Raw genomic sequence first — 25,981 nt, forward strand, 5'->3', positions numbered from 1 at the left:
TGGGGCCCAGCGCACCTTCCAGGGATCCACGCAGGAGGCGGGCGGAGGGCCCATGTGCGCAGGCCTCCAGCTCTGGGAGCCCCTGGGCGTCCGGGTGGAGGGAGGGCAGGGGCGTGACCACGGTCCACACACCCGGCGCCCTCCTCAGGAGGCCCTGGGAGCCTGGCAGCCCAGCCGCGTCCCCACTTGTGACCCCAGGGCTCGGGTGGAGAGCCAAGGCCTACAGGCCCAGAGGCAGGGCTGGAGGCGGGCCAGAGCCCTGGAGGGGTGTCTGCTGTAGGGGGCACCCAGCAGACCCGGGGCGGGAGGTGTGGGCCGTGGGGCACGGAGGGTGAGCCCCACGGAGAGGCCGGTGCAGCGCTGCCCCGGCCTCAGCCTCACGCCTCGCTTGGCCAGTGGAGAGGACGCTGCCCCACCTCCACCCTGGCCCCCCAGCCACACCCTGCTTCCCCTCCGGTCTCTTCACATCCTCTCAGCCCGCCCACTCCTCCTAAGGCAGCAAGCCTCTCCACATCCAGCCAGGGCAGAGGGTCCCCAGGCCCCAAGTCCCCACGAGCCCCACAGAGAGGCCGGCAGGCTGGCCGCAGAGACCAGCGGACACTGCCGGCAACCCTGCTATGCCCTGGGGGCAGCTGCCGCCCTGAGGTGGGGGGAGGCGGCCCACAGACTGCAGGCTTGTTTCTCCGTGAACCTGGGAGCTTCAAAGGGCTTAAGGCCAGGAATGGAGACCTGAGCTTCAGTCTCGTCCCAGGAGCAGAGCTGCTTGTTGAGACACCCACTGTGAGCTGGGCACCAGAATGAGCAGCCCCACTGTGCTGGTGCCCGCTGACTGTGTGACTGGCCCTGCTCACGTCCCGGGGCTGCACACCGGGAGCCTGAGGCTTGCTGGGGATCAAGGGCCACGTGGCGGGTGGGCTGCGGGAGCAGGGATGACCCAGTGCCTCAGTCCCGGCCCCATCATCCTGCAGCCGGTGTGGTGGACACCGTGCGGTCAGAATCCGTGAGTGTGCTGAGACCCTGCTCCCGGGGCTCCTGGGGAGCTGCGTTATGTGGCAAAAGGGAGTCTGCAGGGGTAGGGTCCTCAGTCAGCTGACCTCAGCTCACCAGGCCAAGGTGGGACATCCCAGGTGGGCCTGGCCTGACCAGGTGGGCCCTCGAGAGAAGGTTTAGGGGCCAGAGTCCGAGGCCCTGACCATGGAGGAGTCAAGCAGACTCTAGCGAGAGGCCCATGGCCCCCAGGAAGCAGGAACCTCTGTCCGCTGGCTCCAAGGAAGTGAACCTGGCCATCACCAAGGTCGTCCGAGAGGGAGCCTTCCCTAGCAGAGCCTCCAGATGAGGAGCTGGCCAGGGGCCAGGTCCAGAGGAGCGTAGGGGCCCCCCCACCTGCAGGAGCGGAGAGGCCAGAGGGAGACCCATGGTTCTGACCTGCTGAGTACAGGGCCACATGCCCCGCAGTGTGGACAGATCAGCCCGCCCGCCTGGGTGGCGGGCTGCAGGCTGGGCCTCACACAGCGCCTGAACCGGAGCCCTTTGGTTCCACAGGCTCAGCTGCCGACCTCTGCAAGATGGCCATGATCCGCATCTTCACGGCTATGGCCACGTCGCCTACCCTGACGGCCAGGTCAGTGAGCGAGCCGCCGGTCCCCGGGACCTGCCCTCCCTGGCGGGGTGTGGGCCTGCCACCCACCCCAGCTCCAGCTCTGCCCCAGTTGATCCCTGGATGTGCTCCACCCAGGCCCTGCTGGCCCCCGAGGTCCCAGCCTGGGTGCAGGTCGGGGGTGAATTCTCCCCCCGGATCCCCGGGTCCCCTCCTGGCAGCCCCCCGGTCTCCCCCTCCCACCTTGGCCTCCACGTACGTTTGCGCGCTTCACCCTAGAAGCCTCCGGCTCTGTGTGTGGCCATGGGGAGAGCCTGCCCTGCCGAGGACCCCTCCCTGGGGCTCAGCCTACCCCCACCCGGGGCGAAGTGCGTGGCGGGTTAGGTGGGAAAACCTTCTGAAACGCTGTGTGTCATGGGCCCACCCTGAGGGGCATGCTCACCCCCATGTGCCTGCAGCATGTCCCCAGCCGTGAGGACAGCTGGACCCCTCCCCTGCCGCCGCTGGGACAGGGGACCCGCTGGGACACAGAGACCCTTTGGGACACAGGGACCCGCTGGGGCAGGGGACCTGTGCCTGGGGCTGCCCTCTCTGCAGAGCTCGCTGTGTCCCGGGGCTTCTGGTGCTCTTACATCCTCTGGTGCACCTACATCCAAGGTGAAGGACGCTTCCCTCACCTGAGGTCGCCCACCTTCCCTCAGGAAGTTTTCTCCTTTACGTTTTCAGACATTTCCTCCTGTTCATGGTCACCATGGAGCCTACATTCTTTTTTAAAAATTATTTAATTGAAGAATAATTATTTTACAATACTGTGATGGTTTCTGCCATACATCGACATGAATCGGCCACAGATGTACATGTATCCCCCCATCCTGAACCCCCGCACCACCTCCCTCACCACCCCATCCCCTGGGTTGCCCCGAGCACTGGCTTTGGGGGCCCTGCTTCATGCATCGAACTTGCACTGCTCATCTGTTCTACATACAGTGACGTGAAAGCGAGTCACTCAGCCGTGTTCACCTCTGTGCAACCCCAGGGACTATACAGTCCTGGAATTCTCCAGGCCAGAATACTGGAGTGGGTAGCCTTTCCCTTCTCCAGGGGATCTTCCCAGCCCAGGGATCGACCCAGGTCTCCCACATGGCAGGCAAATTCTTTACCAGCTGAGCCACATGGGAAGCCCAAGAATACGGGAGTGGGTAGCCTATCCCTTCTCCAGGGGATCTTCCTGGCCCAGGAATTGAACTGGGGTCTCCTGCACTGCAGGCGGATTCTTTACCAGCTGAGCCGCCAGGGAACCCCTATGCACCTTATTGCCAAATTCAGGCTTAAATTGAAAAAAGTACGGAAAACCACCAGACAATTCAGGTATGACTCAAATCCTTTACAATTATACAGTGGAAGTGAGAAACAGATTCAAGGGATTAGATCTCACAGACAGAGTGCCTGAAGAACTATGGACAGAGGTTTGTGACATTGTACAGGAGGCAGGGATCAAGACCATCTCCAAGAAAAAGAAATGCAAAAAGGCAAAATGGTTGTCTGAGGAGGCCTTACAAATATCTGTGAAAAGAAGAGAAGCGAAAGGCAAAGGAGAAAAGGAAAGATATACCCATTTGAATGCAGAGTTCCAAAGAATAGCAAGGAGAGATAAGAAAGCCTTCCTCAGCGATCAATGCAAAGAAATAGAGGAAAACAATAGAATGAGAAAGTCTAGGGATCTCTTCAAGAACACTATAGATACCAAGGGAACATTTCCTGCAAAGATGGGCTCAATAAAGGACAGAAATGGTATGGACCTAACAGAAGCAGAAGATACTAAGAAGAGGTGGCAAGAATACACAGAAGAACTGTACAAAAAAGATCTTCATGACCCAGATAATCACGATGGTGTGATCACTGACCTAGAGCCAGACATCCTGGAATGTGAAGTCCAGTGGGCCTTAGGAAGCATCACTACAAACAAATCTAGTGGAGGTGATGGAATTCCAGTTGAACTATTCCAAATCCTGAAATATGATGCTGTGAAAGTGCTGCACTCAATATGCCAGCAAATTTGGAAAACTCAGCAGTGACCACAGGACCGGAAAAGGTCAGTTTTCATTCCAGTCTCAAAGAAAGGCAGTGTCAAAGAATGTTCAAAATTCTCCAAGCCAGAATTCAACAGTACGTGAACCATGAACTTCCAGATGTTCAAGCTGGTTTTAGAAAAGGCAGAGGAACCAGAGATCTGTTAATCCAATGATCTGTTGGATCATGGAAAAAGCAAGAGTTCCAGAAAAACATCTATTTCTGCTTTATTGACTATGCCAAAGCCTTTGACTGTGTGGACCACAAACTCTGGAAAATTCTTAAAGAGATGGGAATACCAGACCACCTGACCTGCCTCTTGAGAAATCTGTATGCAGGTCAGGAAGCAACAGTTAGAACCAGACATGGAACAGCAGACTGGTTCCAAATTGGGAAAGGAGTGGTTCAAGGCTGTATCTTGTCACCCTGCTTATTTAACTTATATGCAGAGTACATCATGAGAAATGTCGGGCTAGAGGAAGCACAAGCTGGAATCAAGATTGCCGGGAGAAATATCAATAACCTCAGATATGCAGATGACACCACCCTTATGGCAGAAAGTGAAGAGAAACTAAAAAGCCTCTTGATGAAAGTGAAAGAGGAGAGTGAAAAAGTTGGCTTAAAGCTCAACATTCAGAAACTAAGATCATGGCATCTGGTCCCATCACTTCATGGCAAATAGATGGGGAAACAGTGGCTGACTTTATTTTTCTGGGCTCCAAAATCACTGCAGATGGTGACTGCAGCCATGAAATTAAAAGATACTTGCTTCTTGGAAGAAAAATTATCACCAACCTAGACAGCATATTAAAAAGCAGAGACATTACTTTGCCAACAAAGGTCCGTCTAGTCAAGGCTATGATTTTTCCAATGGTCATGTATGGATGTGAGAGGTGGACTGTGAAGAAAGCTGAGCCCTGAAGAATTGATGCTTTTGAACTGTGGTGTTGGAGAAGACTCTTGAGAGTCCCTTGGACTGCAAGGAGAGCCAACCAGGCCACCCTAAAGGAAATCAGTCCTGAATATTCATTGGAAAGACTGATGCCGAAGCTGAAACTCCAATACTTTGGCCACCTGATGTGAAGAACTGACTCATTGGAAAAGACCCTGATGCTGGGTAGGATTGAAGGCGGGAGGAGAAGCAGATGACAGAGGATGAGATGGTTGGATGGCATCACCAACTCAATGGACATGGGTTTGGATGGACTCTGGGAATTGGCAATGGACAGGGAGGCCTGGCATGCTGCAGTCCATGGAGTCACAAAGAGTCGGACGCGACTGAACTGAACTGAACTGAATGTACATGTTTCACTGCTATCCTCTCAAATCAACCCACCCTTACCTTCTCCCACTGAATCCAAAAGTCTGTTCTCGAAATTTAGAAAGACGGTACCAACAATCCTGTGTGCAGGGCAGCAAAGCCTACATTCTCTGCGTGATTTCAGCACCTCCGTAGAGCAGCATGTCCCGGGCAGAGGCCTGGCCCAGGAACGTGGTGTTGCGTCCCAGTGTGGGAGGGGGACGCTCCTGCCCAGCCCTGGGGGCCCCCGTCCAGCCCTGCACCCCGGCCATGGGTCACCTCACAGCCTGGGGAGGAGCGCTGTCCCCCAGGCCTGGAGGAAGGACACAGCGTGGGACACCTGAGACCCGGTGCCCGCGGCTCCTGCCCGGGGTCTGGGCTGCCATCCTGCCCATGCAGCAGCAGGGTGGGAAGGACCCAGTGGGCACGCGTTCGTCTCTCAGGGTCTCTCCTGCTGGCTCCCTGACCAGATCCTGAATTCGTGCCTCCTGCTCGCCTGTGTGGTTTCCAGGGGTGACCTGGCCAAGGGTGCGCGGGGCCCGGGCCCACTCCCCGTCTTGGCAGCAGCCAGAAACCAGGGCCCGCTCTGCCTCATGCTGCTGTAGATCCAGGAAGTTTCTGCAGGCCACAGGAGGGGTGCTGGCAGACGAGGGGCTGGGGCTGTTTAGAGGAATTCAGAAACACAGCGGTCACTTCTGCCCGCTGTCTGCATGAAATGTGTTTCAAAACAAAACATGTTGACTGCAGCCTGCCACTTCATAAATTGTAGCAGGCCGTCCACACTGTGCCCGAGAACGCGGCCATGCAGCGGAGGGGCAGGCACATGCTGGGTGCCCGGAGCCCAGGCTGGGCCACGCTGCCTGGACTCCCAACACGCCCTCACCGGCTGGAGCCACGGGACCACCCCCGCTCGCTGCCCACAGGCTGCAGTGGAAGGCTGGGGCTCCTGACCCCCACACCGCCCTTGCCCAGGGAGCCCCTTCCTCTCTGTTTGCGGGGGACAGGCCTCCCGGGTCTTAGAACACATCGGGGCTAGAAGAAAGCTTTGGGGACTATGGATTCCAACTCACACGTGCAGAGAAGGGAGGCTGAGAAAGAATGCATCACAACATGGCCCAGCTCACCCAACCTGGCCCAGCATGGGGCCTCCTTGCCCTGAGCTCTCAGAGGCCCGCAGCCCCTCAGCGGCGAGACAGCCTCCGGAGGACCCTCCCTGCCCCTCTGCCCGGGGTACAGGACTGCAGGGTCCTCTCTCCACACGGGCAGCCCTCTGCCCTCTGTCCTCTGACCTTCTGAAGGCAGCAGCGACCCCAGGGCCCCATCAGGCTGATGCACCTGTGCCCTTGCGCTTCCGGCCACAGGAGGGGCAGCGGAGGTGCCCGGGGGGACAGAGGAGACGACTGGGCCCTCCAGGCAATGAGAGGCGGCCTCACAGGACTCGAGGGCACAGGGACCTGGGCCACCCACGACACAGGCGTTCAGGCCGAGCCCCGCAGGCGCTGCAGCCCCAGGACGCGCCAACCGCCCCTGCCGGGGTGGACACGAGCCTCCCAGCAGCTGGCCCTGCGGCCCCCAGTGACCGTCCGTGCCCCCAGGCCCTGAGGGTCTGCATCCTCCAGGCACCTGTCCGCCAGCAGCTGCCTGTGAGCACCAGGCCATGAGCCGCCTCCTCCCGCGGGCAGCTGGTCAGCCCACAGCAGGAGGGAGCCCTGAGCGTCAGCGCGACAGAGGGCAAGGGCCTCGCTGCGCCCCTCAAGGCCTGCAGCCAGGCCTCCTGCACTCTGAGCACTCAGAGCTGGGGTGACCTAGAGGGGAGCCGCCCTGGGCACAGATGGGAGACTGGCTGCAGCTCTGATGGGGCGTCTCCACAGGAGCGCGTTCTATGCAGCCTGGCCTGCCGTCAGCGCAGGACGAGTGGACAGGACGTCAGCTGGCTTCCCAGGAAACAGCGGGTCTGACACCCGCGCTCACCACCCACCTGGGCACCTCCCGTGCCCCAGTTTGCAGTTAGAAACACAGTGACATCTCAGTCAGCTGTGGAGCGAGGTGTGAGTGACTAACGGTCTTGCTCTTCGGTCTTGGCCGCACCAGCAGCTCAGAAGTTCACCGTGTGATTTCAGGAAGTGTGAGAACTCTTGCTGCTAAATCTGGAAGAAGTTACAAGTGCCTACTCTGAGTTCTGCCCCTCGGAACACTAAGTCCCCTTGGGAGCCTAAGAGCACAGCAGAGGCCTTGATGTCGGCTTCAGAGAGCGAATGCCGCCGCCGCCGGCCAGGCTGCCTTCCGGGAGGACTGCGCCGACAGCCGTGATCCCAAGGCTGTGCAGAAAACTCCGGCCCCCTGCCCGGGGTCTGCCGGCCCCCAGCCCACTCCCTGTGGGCCCCACGTGCCCTGTGGGTGCATCTGCTCCCGCACAGCCCTAGGAAGCTGGGCTGCAGGTGCCTGGTCCCAGCGGCTCCGTCCCCCAGGTGGGCTGTCCCCACGGGCAGGAGTCCAGCAGCAGCACTGGCTTCGGTTCAGAGGCTCAGGGCGGCAGGCTGAGGCCCCTCTGGCTCCCTGGCCCTTCCCCTCTTGGTGCCAGCATGGAGGTGGCTGCTTCGGCAGTCGCAGCACCTCGCAGGCACAATGAGGAGGTAGAGGTGATAGAAAGTGCGCCTGACCCCCATCCTCCCACAAGTTAGCCCTTTAAAGAGCCTTCCTGGGGTTAGTGGGGCCCCCACCTCCGGTGGCGGGGGCCCAGCCTCATCGCCACCCCACCAGCCCCAGAGAGGGGCGAGCGGGCCCACGTGGCCTGTGGTTCTCGGCCACGGCGTCCTGCCCTTTGGTCTTGAAGCTCCCTGCCCCCAGCCAGGACCCACCACCCTGCTGCCCACTGTCGGGGATGGCGGGTACTGCACCTCGCCTCAGTGCTGCCCCTTCCTGCAAGCTCCGTGCCTGCTGCGGACAGGCCGTGCAGGGACAGGGCGTGGTGCCTTCCCTGGGAAGCAGCTGGAGGCAGAGGCCGGCTCACACAGAGCGCAGGCCGCCCACCCTGCTGAGGGCCGTGGGCACCACACCGCCGACCCCTCCCTGAGCGCTCGGGGGCATCTCCTCCGTCTGCCCGGCCAGGGGCTGGTTCTGACCCCAGGTTCACGGCCCCAGCAGGCATCATCTGCACGCCTGGCCTTCGCAGGCCGTCCTGGGTGGCCACCAAGAGCTGCAGGGCCTGATGCCCAGGGTGCCCCCCTCCTACCCCCCCACCCCGGGCACACAGGAGCCCCCCACCAGCCACGGGCATGTGAGCACAAGTCCTCCCGGGACCCCAGCCCCTCAGCAGCGCCTCTGTGGCCCCCACACCTCCTCTCACCCCGGCGTCTGTGTACCTCAAGGCGGGTGGGGACAGACCCCCTCCAGGGGGTGCCTGAAGGCACTTAGAGAGGGCATGGAGCCAGGACCCACCCAGCGGAGGGGGCCGGAGTGGGTGCAGACCCTTCCCCTCTCGCTCAGCCCCGGGGCCCCGAGTCCAGGGTGTGGGGTAGGGAGTGTGGTGGTGTCTCAGGGGCAGGAAGGGGCCCAGAGGGCAGCTCTGAGGTGCCCAGGCTGTGGGCTGGGGTCGTGTGCCCGCAGAGTGGCCTCTGAGAGGTCACTCAGAGCTAGAGGTCAGTCCCTGCTGGGGTCCTGCCCCCGTGATGGTTTTGGGGGGTCCTCTAATGTCTATTGGAAAGAGCCAACTCATTGGAAAAGACCCTGATGGTGGGAGAGATTGAGGGCAGGAGAGGGGACAACAGAGGATGAGATGGTTGGATGGCCTTACTGACTCGATGGACATGAGTTTGAGCAAACTCTGAGAGTTGGTGATGGACAGGGAAGCCTGGTGTGCTGTGGTCCATGGGGTTGCAAAGAGTTGGACACGACTGAGCGACTGAACAGCGGCAGTTGGGGCCTTCAGCCCCTCTTTCTGCGTGTGTCCCTGTTTGTCCACCTTTGGCCGTGTCGAGTCTTGGTTGCGACGCGCAGGGTCCCTGCGGTGCCTGGGCTCGGTGCCTGTGCCTCGTGGGCGTGGCTGCTCTGAGGCACGTGGACTCAGCTCCCTGATGCGAGATGGAACCCACAGGCCCTGCGCTGGAAGGCAGACTCTTAAGCACTGGACCCCAGGGAAGTCCCGGGTGGGGACAGGGGCTCTTCTCAAAGGCTCGGCCCCAGCGTGTCCTCAGCTTCCTCTGGGGGAGGGGGCAGGCGGGGCCCCAGGCCCTCATGCTGACCCTCTGCCCACAGGCGCCTCCCTCCCGAGCCCCGTTCTCTCCTCCCGGAGGCTGTCCTGTGACGGAGCAGTGACCCCAGCTGCTTCCCCACCCTGGTCCTCCCACTCCCCCGAGCCTCAGCCTCCTGGGCTGCCGGTGCCAAAGCCCGGGCGGATGGCCCAGCGCTGTGGGGTGCCATGCACGCCCCCGGGAACCCGCCCCCTGCGCCACGGCCGCCCCCGGGCACAGGCAGAGGCCCAAACGCCAGGGTCTCCTCCATGTGCCTTGCAGGTTGCTTGCCCAGATTCACGATGAGCTGCTGTTTGAAGTGGAGGATTCACAGGTTCCTGAGTTCACAGGTGAGCCCCCAGGGGCCGGGGTTGCTCCTGTTTCAGGAATAGTTAAAGCTTCTCCTGCGGGGCTCACAGGCCCCTTCCCGGCCTGCTGCAAGGGGCACCTGCAGAATGCCCAGGCTGGTCTAGGGGCCCTTGAGAGGCCCAGAGGGCTGCACCCCGGCCAGCGGCCCCCAGAGAACGCTGCGTGCCCTGCTGCGGGCCCCGCAAGGTGGGGGCAGCACTGGGACCCCCGCCACGGGAGCCGGGCTGCGGGGCAGCGGCAGGGTCCGCCCCCCGGCTGTCGGCCCAGAGCCTGGCCCCCGACTCGGTCCTCAGGGGAGCCCAGGCCTCCTGCCATGGCAACCGTGCCCACAGCCGTGGGGCCCCTCCCGCCTCCCGTGAGTGCAGGAGCGGACGGCCCAGCCCCACTGGTGGAGGTGGGAGGCCGGGCAGGGGTCTCAGGGCTGGGTCCCCCGCTCCACCGGCTCTCAGGGGACAACTGGCCACGCCCCCCCAGCGCCACCACCTGCCTGCAGACCTGCCTGTAAAGGAGAGACTCCGGGCCTCAGTGCCCCCACCTCCAGGGACCACCCCGACAGTGGGGAGGCCACCCTGCACGGACCCACCCTGCATGGGACCCCACCCTGCACGGACCCACCCTACATGGGACCCCACCCTACATGGGACCCCACCCTGCACGGACCCACCCTACATGGGACCCCACCCTGCACGGACCCACCCTACATGGGACCCCACCCTGTATGGACCCACACTGCATGGGACCCCACCCTACATGGGACCCCACCCTGCACGGACCCACCCTACATGGGACCCCACCCTGCACGGACCCACCCTACATGGGCCCCCACCCTGCACGGACCCACCCTGCACGGACCCACCCTACATGGGACCCCACCCTACATGGGCCCCCACCCTGCACGGACCCACCCTACATGGGACCCCACCCTGCACGGACCCACCCTACATGGGACCCACCCTACATGGGACCCCACCCTGCACGGACCCACCCTACATGGGACCCACCCTACATGGGACCCCACCCTGCACGGACCCACCCTACATGGGACCCACCCTACATGGGACCCCACCCTGCACGGACCCACCCTACATGGGACCCACCCTACATGGGACCCCACCCTGCACGGACCCACCCTGCACGGACCCACCCTACATGGGACCCCACCCTACATGGGCCCCCACCCTACATGGGACCCCACCCTACATGGGACCCCACCCTGCACGGACCCACCCTACATGGGACCCCACCCTGCACGGACCCACCCCACACAGGGTCCCATCCTACACGGTGGCTGTGGGTTTGGAAATGACAAGTCTGAAACAAACCATTTGAAGGGAATGCTGTGCGCTCCCTTGCTGGTTACAAAGGAAAGAGAAAGTCCCACATCTGGAACAGTCCTGTCCCCCTCGTCATGGGGGCGGCCGCTGGCCTCCAAGGCAGGTGGCCTCCAAGGCAGGTGGCGAGGCGAGGCTCCCTGAGACACACGGGGCCTCCCACCTGCACTTGGGAGCCACCATCTGGCGCTGTGCTCAGGGTGCCCCGGGGTCACAATCCAGCCAGGGACCACGAGACAGGTGACCCTGGTGTGGCCGGGGCTGGGTTTCATCTCTGAACGCTGGGTGGGCACAACATACCCAGTGGGGCCCAGGGGGCAGACACTGGCTGAGGCTGCATGGCACTTGGGTCCCTGCCCTCAGGGACCCTGCGGAGCAGGCTCTAAGCGCGGGTGACCACAGGGAGCGCCAGCTCCGCCCGCTGCTTATTTGAGGTCCCTCAGTGGGTCCATCTCACAAAGGCGGGGACACACGAGGGCCTGGTGGCGCCTGCACACCCAGTGAGGGGCCAAGGTCCCGACTCCCCACGGGAAGCCCTGGACCCCCTGCAGTCCCCAGGGAGACCGGGGCCTCTGCCGGTGCCCGGAGAGCAGGCTGGGGACCCCAGCCCGACCCAACCCCGTCACCACCAGGGTCCTCTGCCAGCACAGGGGCAGCTGCTGGTGCCACTGCAGGCGCCCTGGGCCCAGCGCCCCACGAGACCGCTGTGAGCCCCGAGGCCGTAGTGGGGCAGGCAGCAGCCTCCTGCAGTCTCTGTACCCAAGCGCCAGCTGACTCGGGATGGGAGGAATGTCCTCTCATCCTGGGGCACAGGGCTTGGCGCAAACGCTGAGGAAGCCCGAGCTGGCCGACCCCGCCGCGGGCCGCTCCCGTCCCCAGACCCTCCGGCGACGGGCCACCAGCCCCCGGTGACTCCAGCTGTCCTTGCGGCTTCGCTGGCACCTGAAACCTCACAGGGGTTTCAGTGGGAACACAGGCCATCCTACCTGGGCTGCTCCAGCCTGGCCATCGGCGGGGGGTGGTCAGTGGGTGAGGGGTGGGGAGCAGCGGCAGAGAAGTGGGGAGGCTACGGCACCCCTGGGGGCCAAGGGCCCTGCTCCCCACTGCCTGCAGCTGGGCCAATTAAGGTGCCTCAAGCATGATGCAGCCAGTGGGACCTGGAAGCCGTCAGGAAGAACCACGGGGCTGCTCGAGCAGTGGGGACTGTGGCGCTGTGGGCCGGGGGAAGCCTGTGAACTTGGGAAGCCTGTGGACTCAGGGGGACCTGTGGACTCGGGGGGACCGTGTGGACTCGGGGGGACCCTGTGGACACGGGGGGACCTGTGGACTCAGGGGGACCCTGTGGACATGGGGGGACCCTGTGGACTCGGGGGCACCCTGTGGACTCGGGGGGAACGTGTGGACTCAGGGGGACCCTGTGGACATGGGGGGACCCTGTGGACTCGGGGGCACCCTGTGGACTCGGGGGGAACGTGTGGACTCAGGGGGACCCTGTGGACATGGGGGGACCCTGTGGACTCGGGGGCACCCTGTGGACTCGGGGGGAACGTGTGGACTTGGGGGGAGCCTGTGGACTCAGGGGGACTGTGGACTCAGTGGGACTTTGGACTTGGGGAACTGTGTGGAATGAGGGAGACCGTGTGGACTCGGGGGGACTCTGTGGATTCAAGGGGAGCCTGTGGACTTGGGGGGACCCTGTGGACTTGGGGACCCTGTGGACTCGGGGGGACCCTGTAGACTCAGGGGGACTGGGGAGCCGGGGCCGAGTGTCCTCCTGGCATGGCTCTGCCCGTGGACTCGAGCGGCCTCCGTCTTGCTCTGTCCAGCCCTTGTCCAGGGAACCATGGAAGCCCTGCAGCACGTGCCGGCGCTGGAGCTGCAGCTTCAGGTGAGGGGCGGAGCTGCGGGCCACACTCAGTCCTGCCAGCCCTCCCCCAGCCCCCACCAGGCCCGTGCCAGCCAAAGCGCTGGCGGGCGGCCCTCAGAGGGGCCCCGGGTCCTCATGGGAAGAGCTCCAGGCCCCGGCTCCTCCAGGAGGTGCGGGAGGTGGAGGGTAACAAGCGGGCAGAAGGCCTCGAAGCCGTGCAGACCGCCCCCCGAAGGGACCGCAGGCGGCTTGGAGCCGCTGGAAGCGTGGCAAGAAAGGGCCGGTCTCCCCTCAGCTCCTCTGGGAGCGGCCTGCTCTGTGCAGCGTGCCCTGTTCACTTCATCCCGACCTCGCCCTGTGGGTGGCAGCTTGGCAGTGGGAAGGAGCACCCCCGGGCCCAGCCAGGGGTGGGACCACCCATCATGCAGGGTGGTCTGTGCTTGTCCTCCTGGTGGGTGGAGATGTGGGGACCCCAAGGTCCCTGGAAGCCCAGGAAGCCTGACCTCACCCCACTAGTAGCCCCGTGGTGGCCACTGCAGTGCTCCCCACCCTCAGGTGGGGACGGAGCTGTTGAGCTGTGGTCAGGGCCCACTCAGGATCAGGTCCCAGGGAGAGCTCTCCAGGGCCCCCTGCACACCTTGCAGCTGGTGCCCACAGGGCGCCGGGACACGCCCATCCCTGACCCCCTCGCCTGGCCCAGCCCCTGAGGCCTCCCTGCCGCACAGAGGCCCTGGCAGGTGAAGGGGCTCAACCAAGATTGAGGCATCACGACGGGGTGGGTATTCTGGAGCCTGTAAGCCTGCCAGTGTGTGTGAGAGTGTGTGTCTAAATGTGTGTGTATGTGTGAGTGCATGAGAGTGTGTGTATCTGAATGTGTGTGGGTGCATGTGTGTGTATCTGAGACTGTATGAATGTATGTGTAAGAGTGTGTGTGCATGAGTGTGAGTGCCTGAGAGTGTATGTGCATGAATGTATGTGTGCATGTGTGAATGTGCGTGTAAATGCATGTGTATTTGTGTGTGAATGTATGAGTATGTGAACGTGCGTGTGTGCATGTGTATCTGAGAGTGTGTGAATGTGTGTATAGAGCGTGTGTGCATGTGAGTGCCTGAGAGTGTATGTGTGTGTGTGTGTGAGTGCATGCGTGTGTATCTGAGTGTGTGAATGTGTGTATAGAGCGTGTGTGCATGTGTGTGAGTGCCTGAGAGTGTGTGTGTGTGTGTGTGTGAGTGCATGCGTGTGTATCTGAGTGTGTGAATGTGTGTATAGTGTGTGCATGTGTGTGAGTGCCTGAGAGTGTGTGTGTGTGTGTGTGAGTGCATGCGTGTGTATCTTGAGTGTGTGAATGTGTGTATAGTGTGTGCATGTGTGTGAGTGCCTGAGACTGTATGTGTGTGTGTGTGTGAGTGCATGCGTGTGTATCTGAGTGTGTGAATGTGTGTATAGGGCATGTGTGCATGTGTGTGAGTGCCTGAGTGTATGTGTGTGTGTGTGTGTGTGCAGGTGAGCGCATGCGTGTGTATCTGAGAGTGTGTGAATGTATAACAGCGTGTGTGTGTGCGTATGCATCTGTGTATGAGTGTGTATGTGTGTGTGCATATATCTGAGAGTGTGAGGGCGAGTGTGTGAGAAGGTATGTGTCTGAATGTGTATGTGCATGTGTGTGTATCTGAGAGTGTGAATGTGTATATGAGTGTGTGTGTGTGTGTGTGTGTGTGTGTGCATATGCGTGTGTGTGAGTATGCATCTGTCCCTAGCAGAACTGCCAGGGTGTCTAGTCGCGTGTCTGGGCAAGGGGCTGCCTGTGCACCATGGGCCCTGGTCCACCTTCCAGGGGGCCCGGGAGGTGGCCAGGAAGGCCGGGCACTCACCTCTGCTGCCCGCACAGGTGCCTCTGAAGGTGAGCCTGAGTGCAGGCCGCTCGTGGGGACACCTGGTGCCCCTGCAGGGGGCCCCCGGCCCCACCAACGTCCCGCCGAGTCTCCAAGCAACATCTGGGCCCCGGCCAGCCCCGGAGCGCCGACCCCCGCGCCTGCATTTTTTGCCTTCATTCGGTCCGTAGCCCCAGGCAACAGCGGAGAAGAGAGCCGGGGTCCACCAGCCGGCGGTGCGGCCTCCCGGAGGCCAGAGCTTCATGAGCGGTCACAGCCACCTTCCCTTGGGGCCGCCTGCAGTAAACGCCTCTGGAGGAGCTGTCCTGACCTGTCTTTGTGAATCCTTCCTGGGGGTGGGAAACCGGGCCCGCAGCCCTTGGCCCCTCAGTCAGGACGAGCACTGGGGCAAGTCTGGGTCCCCCCGCCAGGCAGCTGCTCAGCACCTCACAGGAGCCGGGAGCAGCCAGCAGCCTGGCTCCCAGCGCCCCCGAGCGGGCCCGCGGGTGGCGGTGAGCTGAGTGGAGAGCACCTCCCGACCACCCTCCTGAGAGCTCGACCACCCTCCTGAGGGCCGGAGGGGCCTGTGCCCAGGTGCTTGCCAGCTGCTTCTCACAGGCACCCCGGGGCCAAGGGAGGGTCTGGCCTGAGCACCCCAGAGCCTCTCCGTGGCCTGAGACACAGACGCCCCACCTTGGATGACAGGGACACTGCGGCCAGAGAGGTCGCCTTGCTGGACGGGCCCCAGCAGGCCTGCCCCACCCTGGCTCAGCCCAGGGCCCCCCCACCCCGTGCAGCCTCACCCCTGCATCCTGGTCTGGGTCCCGGCTCCGAGAGCCCCCACCAAGGGGGCACGGTGCTCACCTGGCAGGGCCGAGGGGAGCCCCTCCAGGAGGGGAGCAGGCCCCCTGCCCAGCCTGGACCCTGGCCTTACAGCAACTCGAGCCTGCAGGACACGGCCTCACTCTTCCAGGTGACGGGGTCGTCACCGCTCACCGTGCCCAGGCCCGTTCTAATCAAGGCTTCAAATCGTCGCTGGTCCCCTGGGGCACGCAGGGCCTGATGGCCGCGCCTGACCCTCTTGGGGGGCGCAGGGCCCCCCCACGCCACTGTGTCCAGCGTGTGTCGACGTCTGAGCGACAGCCCATCTTCATGCCGTCACCGCAGAGGCAGAGACCACTGCCTCCTCTTGGGGAGGACCTCGCGCAGACCAGTGACCGTCCCGGGAGTGCCGTCCCAGGGCCAGGCCAGGCCGCTGTGGGTGTGGGCAGCCCTGTGGGGCAGGTGGGACCCAGTCAGACTCAGAGAAGGGGGCGCACTGGATGCCCCAAGGGCAGAGGGGGTGCGCCCCCACCCGGAAGGTGGCCCCGGCAGGAAGGGCCCGCCGTGGGGGCCGTCACACTGGTGGGCTTCAGCAGCCCCGGGGCATGCTGGGCGCCTCCCCCCGGGGTCTCAGTGTCCCCGTCCCTGGCTGACACCCCAACCCCACCACAGCCCCTCCTTACAGGACCTGGGGGTCCCACCCAGCCCCACCCCTCACCCCATCCCGTGAGCCCACGGCTCCAAGGAGCGTCAGACAGGCAGGCAGACGGCAAGCTGGCAGGGCAGCCAGGTCGGGGCCACAGACACAGGAGCGGGGGCCTCCCCTGCCCATGGGTTACCCCACCACTGACCCCCGCCCCAGGGTGGGGGGGAAGCCCAGCACCTCAGGGAGGAGCCCTTCCGGGCCCAGGGTTACACAGAGGACGCGGCAAGAAAGCATGGAGCATGGTTCCATCAGCTCGGGTTTTATTGAAAAACAGCAGCATCAGGGGCCGGGCAAGTGCAGGGCTGTGGCTGCGGCCCCTCCCGCGGCTCACAGGGACCCCCCGCCCAGCAGCCTGCGCCCCCGGAACTCGGTGCCCCTTGGGGCCCTCCCGAACGCCACACTGACAGCGGACTCAGCAAGCGACAGCAGCCCGCCTGGGCCTCGTCCCCAGATCTGACCTCCACCAGCCTGCAGAGTGTCCCCGAGCGTCCCTGCCCTGGCCACCCTCCCCACAGTGCCAGCGCCCTGGGCAAAAGCTCACCCCGGGCACCCCCGCTGTATGCGGGCCTGTGCAGCAGCCTCAGCCTGGGAGGAAGGAGGGCTGGGACCCAGGCTGGCTGGGCCGGAAGAGAGCAGACGAGGCCTCGGGGCCAGCCCGCCCCGGCCAAGCACCCCCGGCCCCCCAGAGCCCTCAGACACCAGGCTCTCCCCCTGCACACGTGCACACACACAGAGGCACACGTGTGTGCACCTACCCACAGGCACACACGCACACGCAGGCACACCCCTTCTCTGAAGTGGCTGATTATTGCTGTTAAAACACCGCATCCCACGCCAGCAGGCAGCGGGCCTCACGCCGCCGCCAGAGCCTGTCGTCCGCACCCCGAGCAAATACAGCCCAGGGTCTGCCCGTGCTCGGCCCAGAACTCAACTCCAAAAAGGCCCCAGGGCCCCAGCTCAGGTTCAGGGGCTGGAATGACGCACAGCAGTGGCTTCGGAGAGACGCGAAAGCAGAGGCGACACGGCACGCGCCAGGGAGGCCCAGGGCCGCCGTCCAGCAGCCCCGACGCCGACAGCCCCCAACTGCACCCACACTTCCAGCACGCCCCGGACGTCAGAACCAGGCCTGGGGGCCCAGAGAACCTCCAAGCCCTTGCTAGACACGGGAAGGAGCCCCCACCCCCAGGGACCGTCTCTGAGAAAGGACCCCCAGAGCAGGATGGGGGCCCCGGGACCACGTGGCCTCCCCGTCCAAGCCCCTCATCCGTCCGCCCCCAACCCCGCCCTGGGCCAGCAGGGGGAGGCCAGCCTGACACAGACGGAGGGACCCGGGGGCACCACCACGGCCCTGCGTGGGCCAGACCACCCGGCTGGCCCGACACACGCCCCCACCCGCCCTGGCCGCCCGCCCTCGGGACCAGCTGCCTGAAGAGCCTTTACCTGGGCAAGGCCTGCCAGCCACGGGCCAGGACGCTGGGCCATACAGCAGTGCTGGAGCCTCAGCCGCTCCAGGTCCCGGGACCCGGATGGGCCCATCGGGCCAGCGCTTCAGGTCCGTCTAACAAAGACGTGCTCAGGCTCCACCTCCCGCTTCTGCTGCCTGGAAGCCGGACCCCTGAGCACGGTGCCAGGCCCAGGGCTGGCCTTCCAGCCCAGGGAGGCCCGGGAGCCGGCAGGGCCAGGAGGGGCCCAGGACTGCCCAACACAGAGAAGCTGCCCAGACACACCCCCAGGCAGGAGCGCGGGGGGGACGCTTCACAGAGGTAGAAGTGACATCAGGATTTCTACAAAGGTATAAAACTCACAGCGTAGTGCATGTTTGTGGAGCAGGTAGCTCCCAGGCTGGGGGGAAGCTGGGAGACCTGCCCCCAGGAGCCCAGGCCACACGCTGGCCAGGCAGGGGTCTCAACCCGGGCTCAGCACGCACCCAGCCTGGGGCACACAGGCACCTCTGCCCACCTCAGGGCCGGGCGGCGGCTGGACAAGAGCATTGCGGACACGTGGCCCCCCTGCCACACCCCTCCTGGAGTCCATCCTGGCAGCAACAAAGGGCACGAGGGGATGATGAGGGCCAGCCTGTGCCCAGCACCCCCTGGCCCATCTGCAGGGGTGGGGCAGGGGCCACGCAGCAGGAACAGACATCAGGGGACAGGAGGGGCCACACCCCTGCCAGGAGGACCCCCTTCAGGCGCTCCAGTCCACACCAACAGATGCCGAGGGCCCTCTGCCCCCGCACCCCCGCCGGGGACGGGCCCCACAGGCACAGGGCCGGAGGAAGCCGCAGCATCCCAGAGCCACCACCAGACAAGAACACAACCCGCCAGGCCCCAGGCCAGCCACAGCCCCGCCGCGCCCCTCGCCACCTAAGGCCGCCCCGAACCGACACCAAACCAAACAGAAAGAGGAAAAAGGCACAGCTTTGTTTTCCGTTTTGCTAAAACACTTTACGTCTGTCTGTATTATCCAGATTAACAAAATCTGAGAGCTGCAAGAAAATAGGGGCCGATTTCTGTACAGTCTACAAAACTCCCACCCCCGACGGGGGGCCGGGCGCCACCAGGGAGAATGTACAGGGCAGCGCGGGGTCTGTACAATGTTCCGCAGGTTATCTCAGCTGCTCACAGTACCCAGGGCCCCTCGGGTGGCCAGGCGTGGCCGACTCAAAGCGCCTCTGACGACGCGCCCTCCAGGGCCCTGCACGTGGCGCCCAGGTCCGTGGCCCACGCGGCCTGCCACGCCCCCCCCAAAGCGAGGGGCCTCTGCGGGCCTCTACGCCCCTCCAGCCACCACCTTCCTCCCCGACTCTGGGCCACCCACTCCCAAAAGCCCCTGCCTGTGACCTGGGGCAGCGAGTGGGCACTTGGAAGGCGCCCCGCTCCTACATTGGACGCTGCTGACAAGCTTCTCCCGCCTGCACCCGCCCAGGAGTGCCCTCCGGGCAGAAACGACGTTCAGTCAGGGTGTCCCTCCATCCCCCGGCACCCACCCCTACCAAACTGGGCCGGAAGTAGTGCAGATTCTAGACCACACAGGTGTGTGTGTGTGTGCGTGTGTAGGTATCAACTACCGTTTTGTCCCAAGAGTTAAAGTCATGCAGAGTGCTATTCTGTCTAAATAACTTATTAAAAAATAGGTCGGCTTCAGGCTGGGAGAAGCTACGGGCTTGGTGGTGCGGGCGTCAGCCTGGGTTGGTCAAGATTCACAGGACAGAGCCCGGCCGCTGTGGGGCAGAAAGTTCCCAGGGAGGTCCGGGAGCAGCCACCACGCCCGATCGAGCTGGCCCTGGGGGAGCGGGGGCCCCCACGGCCGCCTCCACCTTGCCCTCCTGGAGGGCCCTGACCGCGGCTGGACCACACGTCGCTATGGGAACCACACCTGGATGACGACGCCAATCAGCAAAGTCCGGGCGGAGGAGGGGCAGGTACCGAAAGGAAAGAGGGGGTGATCAACGTCGAAGCAGAGCTGGACTAGGGGAAGCGAGGGGCGAGGTGGACAGCAGGGCTCCAGAGAGCGGGGCACGGGCCGGGGCGCTCACCAGTCTAGGTCCAGTCTGGGCAGGGCGGGGGCGGGGGGCTGCGGGCATGCGGCATGCTGCAGCCAGGCCACATCCTCGGCATGCACGGAGCAAAGCGGCCGTGGGCAGCCCGGGCCCGGGGCGCAGCAGGCCACGCCCACTGGGGGCGGACGGCCGAGCCCCGCCCCACTGCCGGCCCGGGGTCTGCTGGGCGCCGGGGGCCTCACCCCAGAGGCTCTGTGCTTGGTGGGCAAGGCGGGGCCCCTGGCCACCTCGGGGCTAAGCGGGATGGGGCTGCTCCGGCCGGGAGCAGCCCAGCAGCTGCGTGGGCTCGCGGCGGCCCACGCTGTCACTCTTCAGGGCGTGGCCCGACCCAGGGCGGGCAGGGGGCGTGGCTGGAGGGACCACCCACCTTCCCGCGCGTCACCGATGCACACCGGCCCGGCATCCCCCAGGAACCGGCCAAGGAACCGTGTGGTGTCGAAAAGGGAGGAGCCCAACACACACACCAAGGTGAGCGTCTGAAAGCGGCCCGGGCGGCGGGCGGGGCGGGCACAGGCGGGCGGGTGGGCGGGGTGGAGGGCGGACGGCGGCGGTCACTCCTCACGCAGCTGCAGGCGGTAGCGGTGGTAGCGGACCTGGAAGAAGAGGCGCTCGGCCAGCGAGAGGGTCATGCCGGGCATCACGTGGCGGTCGCTTGAGCCCATGTGTCTGAAGCCCAGCGACTCGTAGAGCTTGTGGGCGGCCGCCTTGACGGCCGTGGTGCCCAGCACCACCGCGGAGTAGTCGTGCGCCAGGGCGAACTCCAGCACCTTGCGGCCGAGAGCCTTGGCGATGCCCCTGCCGCGGAAGCGCGAGTCCACGGACATGCGCAGCAGCTCCACCGTGTTGTCCGCCGCGTGCGCCCGCGCCGCCACGATGCCCACCACGTTGCCGTCCAGCACGGCCACCCAGAAGCAGGAGCCTGCGGGGAACAGGGAGGAGGTCAGGGCCCCGGGCACCACCGCCTGCCGGCCAGCCCGCAGGGCCCCTCTGGGCCGAGCACCGGGCCCCACCTGCCTGCCGCCCGCAGCAGCCCTGGAGCCACCCTGCCCCTGGGCCCGAGGCTGTGCAGCGAGCCCTGTGGTCAGGCCAGCCACGCCCCCCCCAGGCCCAGACCCAGACCCATCGCAGCCCGGTGCAGGGCAGGAGGGGGCATGGGGAGACCTCTGGGGAACCGAGAGGCGCAGGAGGGTCAGAGGGACAAAGCCTGGAGGGGAGAGCTGTCTCCTCCGGTGACCCGAGGCCCAGGGGCTCCAGGAGGCTAGACCAGCATGGTGCCCATCCAGGGAGCCTGGCCTGTGCCCACCCTGCCCACAGCCACACCAGCCCCCACTGCCACATTCTCCCCATGGGAGGCCTAACCTCCCCCTAAAGCACCTTCATGTGACCCCACCAGGAAGACACTCATCTCCTGTCCGCTGGGTCCCCCCTGCCTGCTTCCCCAGCATGCCCCACCCCCCTGCCACGCCGGCCTGTCACCTCTGTGGAGGTATCCTCACCGCCGAACCCCAAGACTGAGCCCAGGCACCCAGCCAGAGCTCGGGCATGACCACCCCCCACCCACTGACCTGCCCACTGGCCAGGGGCGCGGGCTCTCCCCACCCACCCAGCCCGGGTCAGAGGTCAGCACAGGCTCAGTTTCCCCAGAGCAGAGGCAGCCCCCACAAGCCCCAGTGCAGCCCGTCAGCTGCCGCTCAGCCTCCCCGCCCCCGTGGGGTCTTCCTGCAGACCCCCTAGCTGTCTCAGCCCATCTGATCTCACATCCAGGGGGACTGCGCCCCAGAGACGGGGGGCCATTCCAGGCTTTGGTGCAAGGCAGACCTGGGCTGAAGCTCCAGGACGCTGATAAGATGCTTTGTTTGGGCTTGGAAGAGGGTCACGCAGAACCGAGGGTGCCCAAGGCCTGCCAGGTGGCTTCAGGGCTGAGAAGGACCAGCCGCCATGGCCCGGAGCTGGTCACGCCGGGCAGCTCAGCCTTGCCCCGGGAGCCTTGCTTCCCCTGCCCAGCTGCCCTTCCTTGCCCCCCGCCAGGGTCCTACTAGAACCTCACCAGCCATTCAGGCCCCTCTCCACACAGACCTTCCTGCACCTGGGGTACCCTCACATCCCAACTCTGGGCACACAGAAAAGCCTGCCCCTGCCCCCAGGCCAGCCTGAAGCATAAACTCCCTAGAGGAGATGGCTCCAGAGCAGGTGCCAGCCCCTCCATCTACAGAAAACCAGGGCCGGGGCGAGACCCTGGGATTAATAAGTGGCCCAGGGACCAGAAGTGGAAGCCGTGACATGAGACCCCCGTTCTCCTAGGGTTCTCGTCCCCCCACTGTGGGGTCCCCTGTCCTGCCACTCAGGGCCCCAGCATTCCAGGCCAGCCCAGGACCCACGAGACGCACCGAATGGGCCCCTGGGGGGGTGAGACGGGCACCAGGCAACGGGCAGCAGCAGCCCGAGCAGCAGGGCGGGTCAGCGTGGCCCAGGGCCAGCTTGGGCCAGCAGCGCCAGGCCCTCAGAGGACACAGGACGGAAGCCGGGGACGCTCTGGGAGGAGGACCCAGTCCTGCCAGCCCGGCCCTGCCAGCCTGCGGCACCCCACCCCTCGGCCAGCGCCCTCCTTCCTAGGAGGCTCAGTTCACGCTGCGCCCGGCCCAGGCCTTCCGGTGCCCACCCGAGGCTGCTGGGGCAGGGGCGGCTCTGCGGGGAGGAAGGGCTGGGGGGCGGGGGCAGGGGCGGGGCCCGGAGCCTCACCGGGGGGCTTCATGTAGTACTGCTCGATGTCGGCCATGTCCGTGTGCAGCGCGCAGTCCAGGTAGGCGAGGACCACCTTCCGGCTGTAGTAGTAGCGCAGGGCCAGCAGCCCTGCGGGCACCAGGCAGGTCAGCAGCAGCGAGCGCGTCAGGGCGAAGCAGAGTGCTGCGGGGAGAGGGCGCGCTGAGTGCCCTCTGGGGCGGGGCCTGCGGGCCACCCGCGTCCCGCACCGCACTGGCCCCTGCTCGATAACCACCGGGGCCATGGGCAGAGAAGACCCCAAGCGCACAGCCCAGCCCGTTTTCTCTGGAAGAGCAAAGACCATCGCAGCTGCCGCCCCCACTTGGCCCTGTTGGCAAACTTCTCATCCGTGAGGACGCGATGCTGTCACCCCTGACATCAGGACTTCCAAGTGTCCTGAGCACAGCAGCGGCCCCTGGCAGACTGCCCTCAACCACTGGCAGGCACAGATCAGGGCATGACTACGGAGGCGGGGAGCCCTGCCCATCACCCCAGACCCTTAGCTGGGTCCATATCCTGGCCTACATGAGGCTGGGGGGAGTCAAAGAGCCGGCAGGCCAGGCACCGTCCCTCTCTTGGGAACTTGGGGGGCCCCACCCCAGCCAAGAACCCTCAGGGCCGGCCTCTGGGCGTCGTGAGGGCAGGGGCCAGGGAGGAAGGCCGAACCGGGCCTCCAGCGCTCGGAGGCAGACGTGCCTGCAGTGAAAGGCCTCTGCTGCGTGACCTTGGGAAGTCCCACCCGCCCAGCCTCAAGCTCCACATCTACGAAATGGGGAGAATCGCCCTCCCGCTGCAAGGCCTCAAGGGGCCAAGGCTCAAAGGCCCCCATGGGGGCGCCCGCTTCAGGCCCACCGCCTCTCGCCCCGCTTCCTCGGCGCGCTCCCTCCGCCCGGCACCCCGGGGAGCTGGCTGCCTGCCCCTCATAAATTAGCACTTGGAGCCGGCGAGGCAACCTCCCCCGCCGGGTGGATTATATATAGTTACACGCGCCGGGCGCGGGGCCTCGGCGGCGGGCGCTACCTGCTGCTCCCCCGCCCCCACCCGGGATGACCGGGGAGGGGACGCGGGTGGAGACCCCAGTCCTCCCCGCCCGCAGCCCCTGCACCCGGCCCACACCGGTTCCCACGCCCCCGCCCAGCGCGCCTTGGCCCGGAGCCCGGACCGGCCCCAGCGCCGGGGGCCACCTCGCCCCGGGGCCGCCGCAGAACGTGCGCGTCCAAGGGGAAGGCAGCGGTCCGCCTCCTTCCCGGGCAGAGGCCCGGGGCCGGGGGGGGGGGGGGGGGGGGCGGGGGACAAGAGGGCCGGAGAGAGCCCCGTGCGGGTCCCCAGAGGGCCGGGCGGGCGCAGACTGCGGCAGGCCGGGGTGCACCCCGCGGCCCCGACCCCGCCGCCCCGCCGGGTCCCCGCGCACTGACCGGCCAGCAGGGCGTAGAGCAGCTGCGCGCGCGGGTGCTGCCGCAGGCCGCGGAAGGCCGTGTTGGGGATGCGCTCCATGATGCCGTCGTAGAAGATGCGGCGCGCCGCCTCCTGCTCCGCCGCGCGGAACTCGCGGATGTACACGCCGCGCCCCTCGGGCGGCTCCGCGCCCCCGGCGCCGCCGAGAGCCTGGGGGCCCGGTGCGGGCGGGGGAGCGGCGGGGGCGGCGGCCGGCCCGGGGGCAGCGGGCAGCGGGGGCCACATGGCGCCGGCGGCGGCGAGCAGCGCGTCCTTCTGGGCCCCCGGCAGCGCCTCATGGTCCTCGGCGGCCACGATCTTCGTCTCGCAGACCATGTCGGGAGGCCCACAATGCATGCACCCGGCCGGGCGGCGCAGCGCAGGGACGCGGGCCGGGCGGCGGGCCCAGGGCAAGGGCGCGGCGCCCTCGGACCCGCGGCGGCGGCGGCGGCGGCAGCGGCGGCGGCTCAGGAGCGCGGGGCGGAGGCGGCGGGCGGCCGGGGCGCGCGCAGGGAGCTGCGCCGCATTTTGGAGAAGTATTTATAATGCAGCGGCGCCGGTGCAGTCGCGGCGCCCGGGGTCCCGCAGGGTCCTAGCGTCCACTGCATTGGCTGCCGAGGGTCACCATGTGATCTCGAGGGTGGGAGCAGACGCCGCCCCCGCGCCCGCCCGATGGCACACTCGGGCGCTGCACCGCGGCCGGCCGGGGGCGGCGCGGGCGTCCCCGGGGCGCGACGGAGCGGTCGAGTCCCCGCGAAGCCGGCAGGGGACGAGCGAGCGTGAGGCCGGGGGTCGCGGCCGGGGTCCCGGCCCGGAACGGGCGCTCCGTGGGACTCCCGGCCGGGCGCCTCCCGCCAGGGCCCTGCGCCCCCGCGCGCGCCGCCGGTGAGCGCTCGGACCTGGGGCCGCGCCACCGGACCCCGCACCGCCTCGTCCTCCTGCTCCTTCTCCTCGGCCACCGGGCGCTGTCACGGAAGCGTCTGTCTCCGTCTCCCGCCCCTTTGTCTGAACGCGGCGCTTGACCGAGATCCTGGGGAGGGGGCGCCCCGGCTTGCCCCGCCCGGCGCCCCCTGGGAACCTGCGCCCGGGGCCGCACGGGCTGGCGGCGCGGGGACGCGATCAGAGCGGGGTCCGATGCCCACGCCGCCCGCAGCCTAGCGGGTCCCCGCGCTCGGATGCCGGATCCCCAGCGCCGGCGCGGGGGCGCGGGGCCCGCAGGACCCCTCCCGGCTCGGCCCCCGCCCTCCGCGGCCCGCGCATGCGCCCCGCGATCTCGGTGCAGGTGCAGGGAGGGCGCTCGGGGCGCGCGCCCCGGGCCCCCGCGAGCCCCTCGCGCCGACGCCGCGGGCAGGAGGCGAGGGGGGCAAGTGGAAGGGGAAGGGCGGGAGTCCCAGGCCCGCCCCCAGAGCCTGACGAGCCCAGCCCCCCGGCATCCCCGCACCCCCCTTCCCCGCGTCGCCCCAGTTCCCCACAAGTGACCCCGCGGGCCGGCCTGGAGCGGAGCTCACACCCGCGAGAGTGGAGAGCAAGCCTCGGGCTCCAGGCCTGAGGACCCTCGGGCCGCTGGGGCCCAGTGAGGCGGCGGCGGTCACCCAGAGGCCAGGAAAGGGACCGCCCCTCGCGGGGTCGCCCTGAGGGACCCAGGGGGCGTGAGAAAAGGGAGGACCCGGGGCCCAAAGCGCTGGGTCGTAGCGGGAGGGGCAGCCGAGCTGGGGCGTCACGCACTCGCTGTGTTTCGTGTGTCAGGATTTGCCCGGGGTCCGCCTGTGACTTTCCAGGAGAGCCGGGTGGGATCACTGACAATGTCAGGGGCCCTCATCCGGCCGTTCAGAGAGCCCTCCACACGCCGCCCGGGGCTGCCCCGCGCCGCGCGCCGGGCTCTCAGGCATCCTGAGGATGGCCGGCTCCACGGCAGGAGGAAGGTCGCAGCCAGAGGACAGCGTGCAAGGAGTCCAGGAAGGAAGAGGGGCGGGCGTGGGAGCGCCGGGGCAGCGTCCTGACACCCGCCCCTAGATCCGGGTCTGCAGGGGTCCCTACAGGCCCGTGGCCTCTGCTGGCCGTTGTCA

The 25,981-nt window shown here is 65.9% G+C and overlaps 2 protein-coding genes across 2 annotated transcripts in view; one reads left to right on the forward strand and one right to left on the reverse strand.

Moving 5' to 3' along the window:
- Positions 1 to 14,964, forward strand: part of POLN (DNA polymerase nu) — a 151,554-nt gene extending 136,590 nt beyond the window's left edge. The window contains exons 22-25 of the mRNA XM_027545335.1: positions 1,543 to 1,621; positions 9,479 to 9,546; positions 12,723 to 12,784; positions 14,652 to 14,964. Of these exons, the coding sequence (XP_027401136.1) occupies positions 1,543 to 1,621; positions 9,479 to 9,546; positions 12,723 to 12,784; positions 14,652 to 14,825 (383 nt within the window). The 3' untranslated portion in view covers positions 14,826 to 14,964. The remainder of the gene's footprint in view (positions 1 to 1,542; positions 1,622 to 9,478; positions 9,547 to 12,722; positions 12,785 to 14,651) is intronic.
- A 1,436-nt stretch (positions 14,965 to 16,400) lies between these two features.
- Positions 16,401 to 24,346, reverse strand: NAT8L (N-acetyltransferase 8 like). The gene is made up of 3 exons (XM_027545371.1): positions 23,897 to 24,346; positions 22,461 to 22,625; positions 16,401 to 20,640 (listed from the first exon to the last, which is right to left on the reverse strand). The coding sequence occupies exons 1-3, from the start codon at positions 24,270 to 24,272 to the stop codon at positions 20,273 to 20,275; spliced, it is 909 nt and encodes a 302-aa protein (XP_027401172.1). The 5' UTR covers positions 24,273 to 24,346; the 3' UTR covers positions 16,401 to 20,272.
- Between the last annotated feature and the right edge of the window lie 1,635 nt (positions 24,347 to 25,981).

The sequence above is a fragment of the Bos indicus x Bos taurus genome, chromosome 6 (assembly GCF_003369695.1).
Source record: "Bos indicus x Bos taurus breed Angus x Brahman F1 hybrid chromosome 6, Bos_hybrid_MaternalHap_v2.0, whole genome shotgun sequence".
Taxonomy (NCBI): Eukaryota; Metazoa; Chordata; class Mammalia; order Artiodactyla; family Bovidae; genus Bos; species Bos indicus x Bos taurus.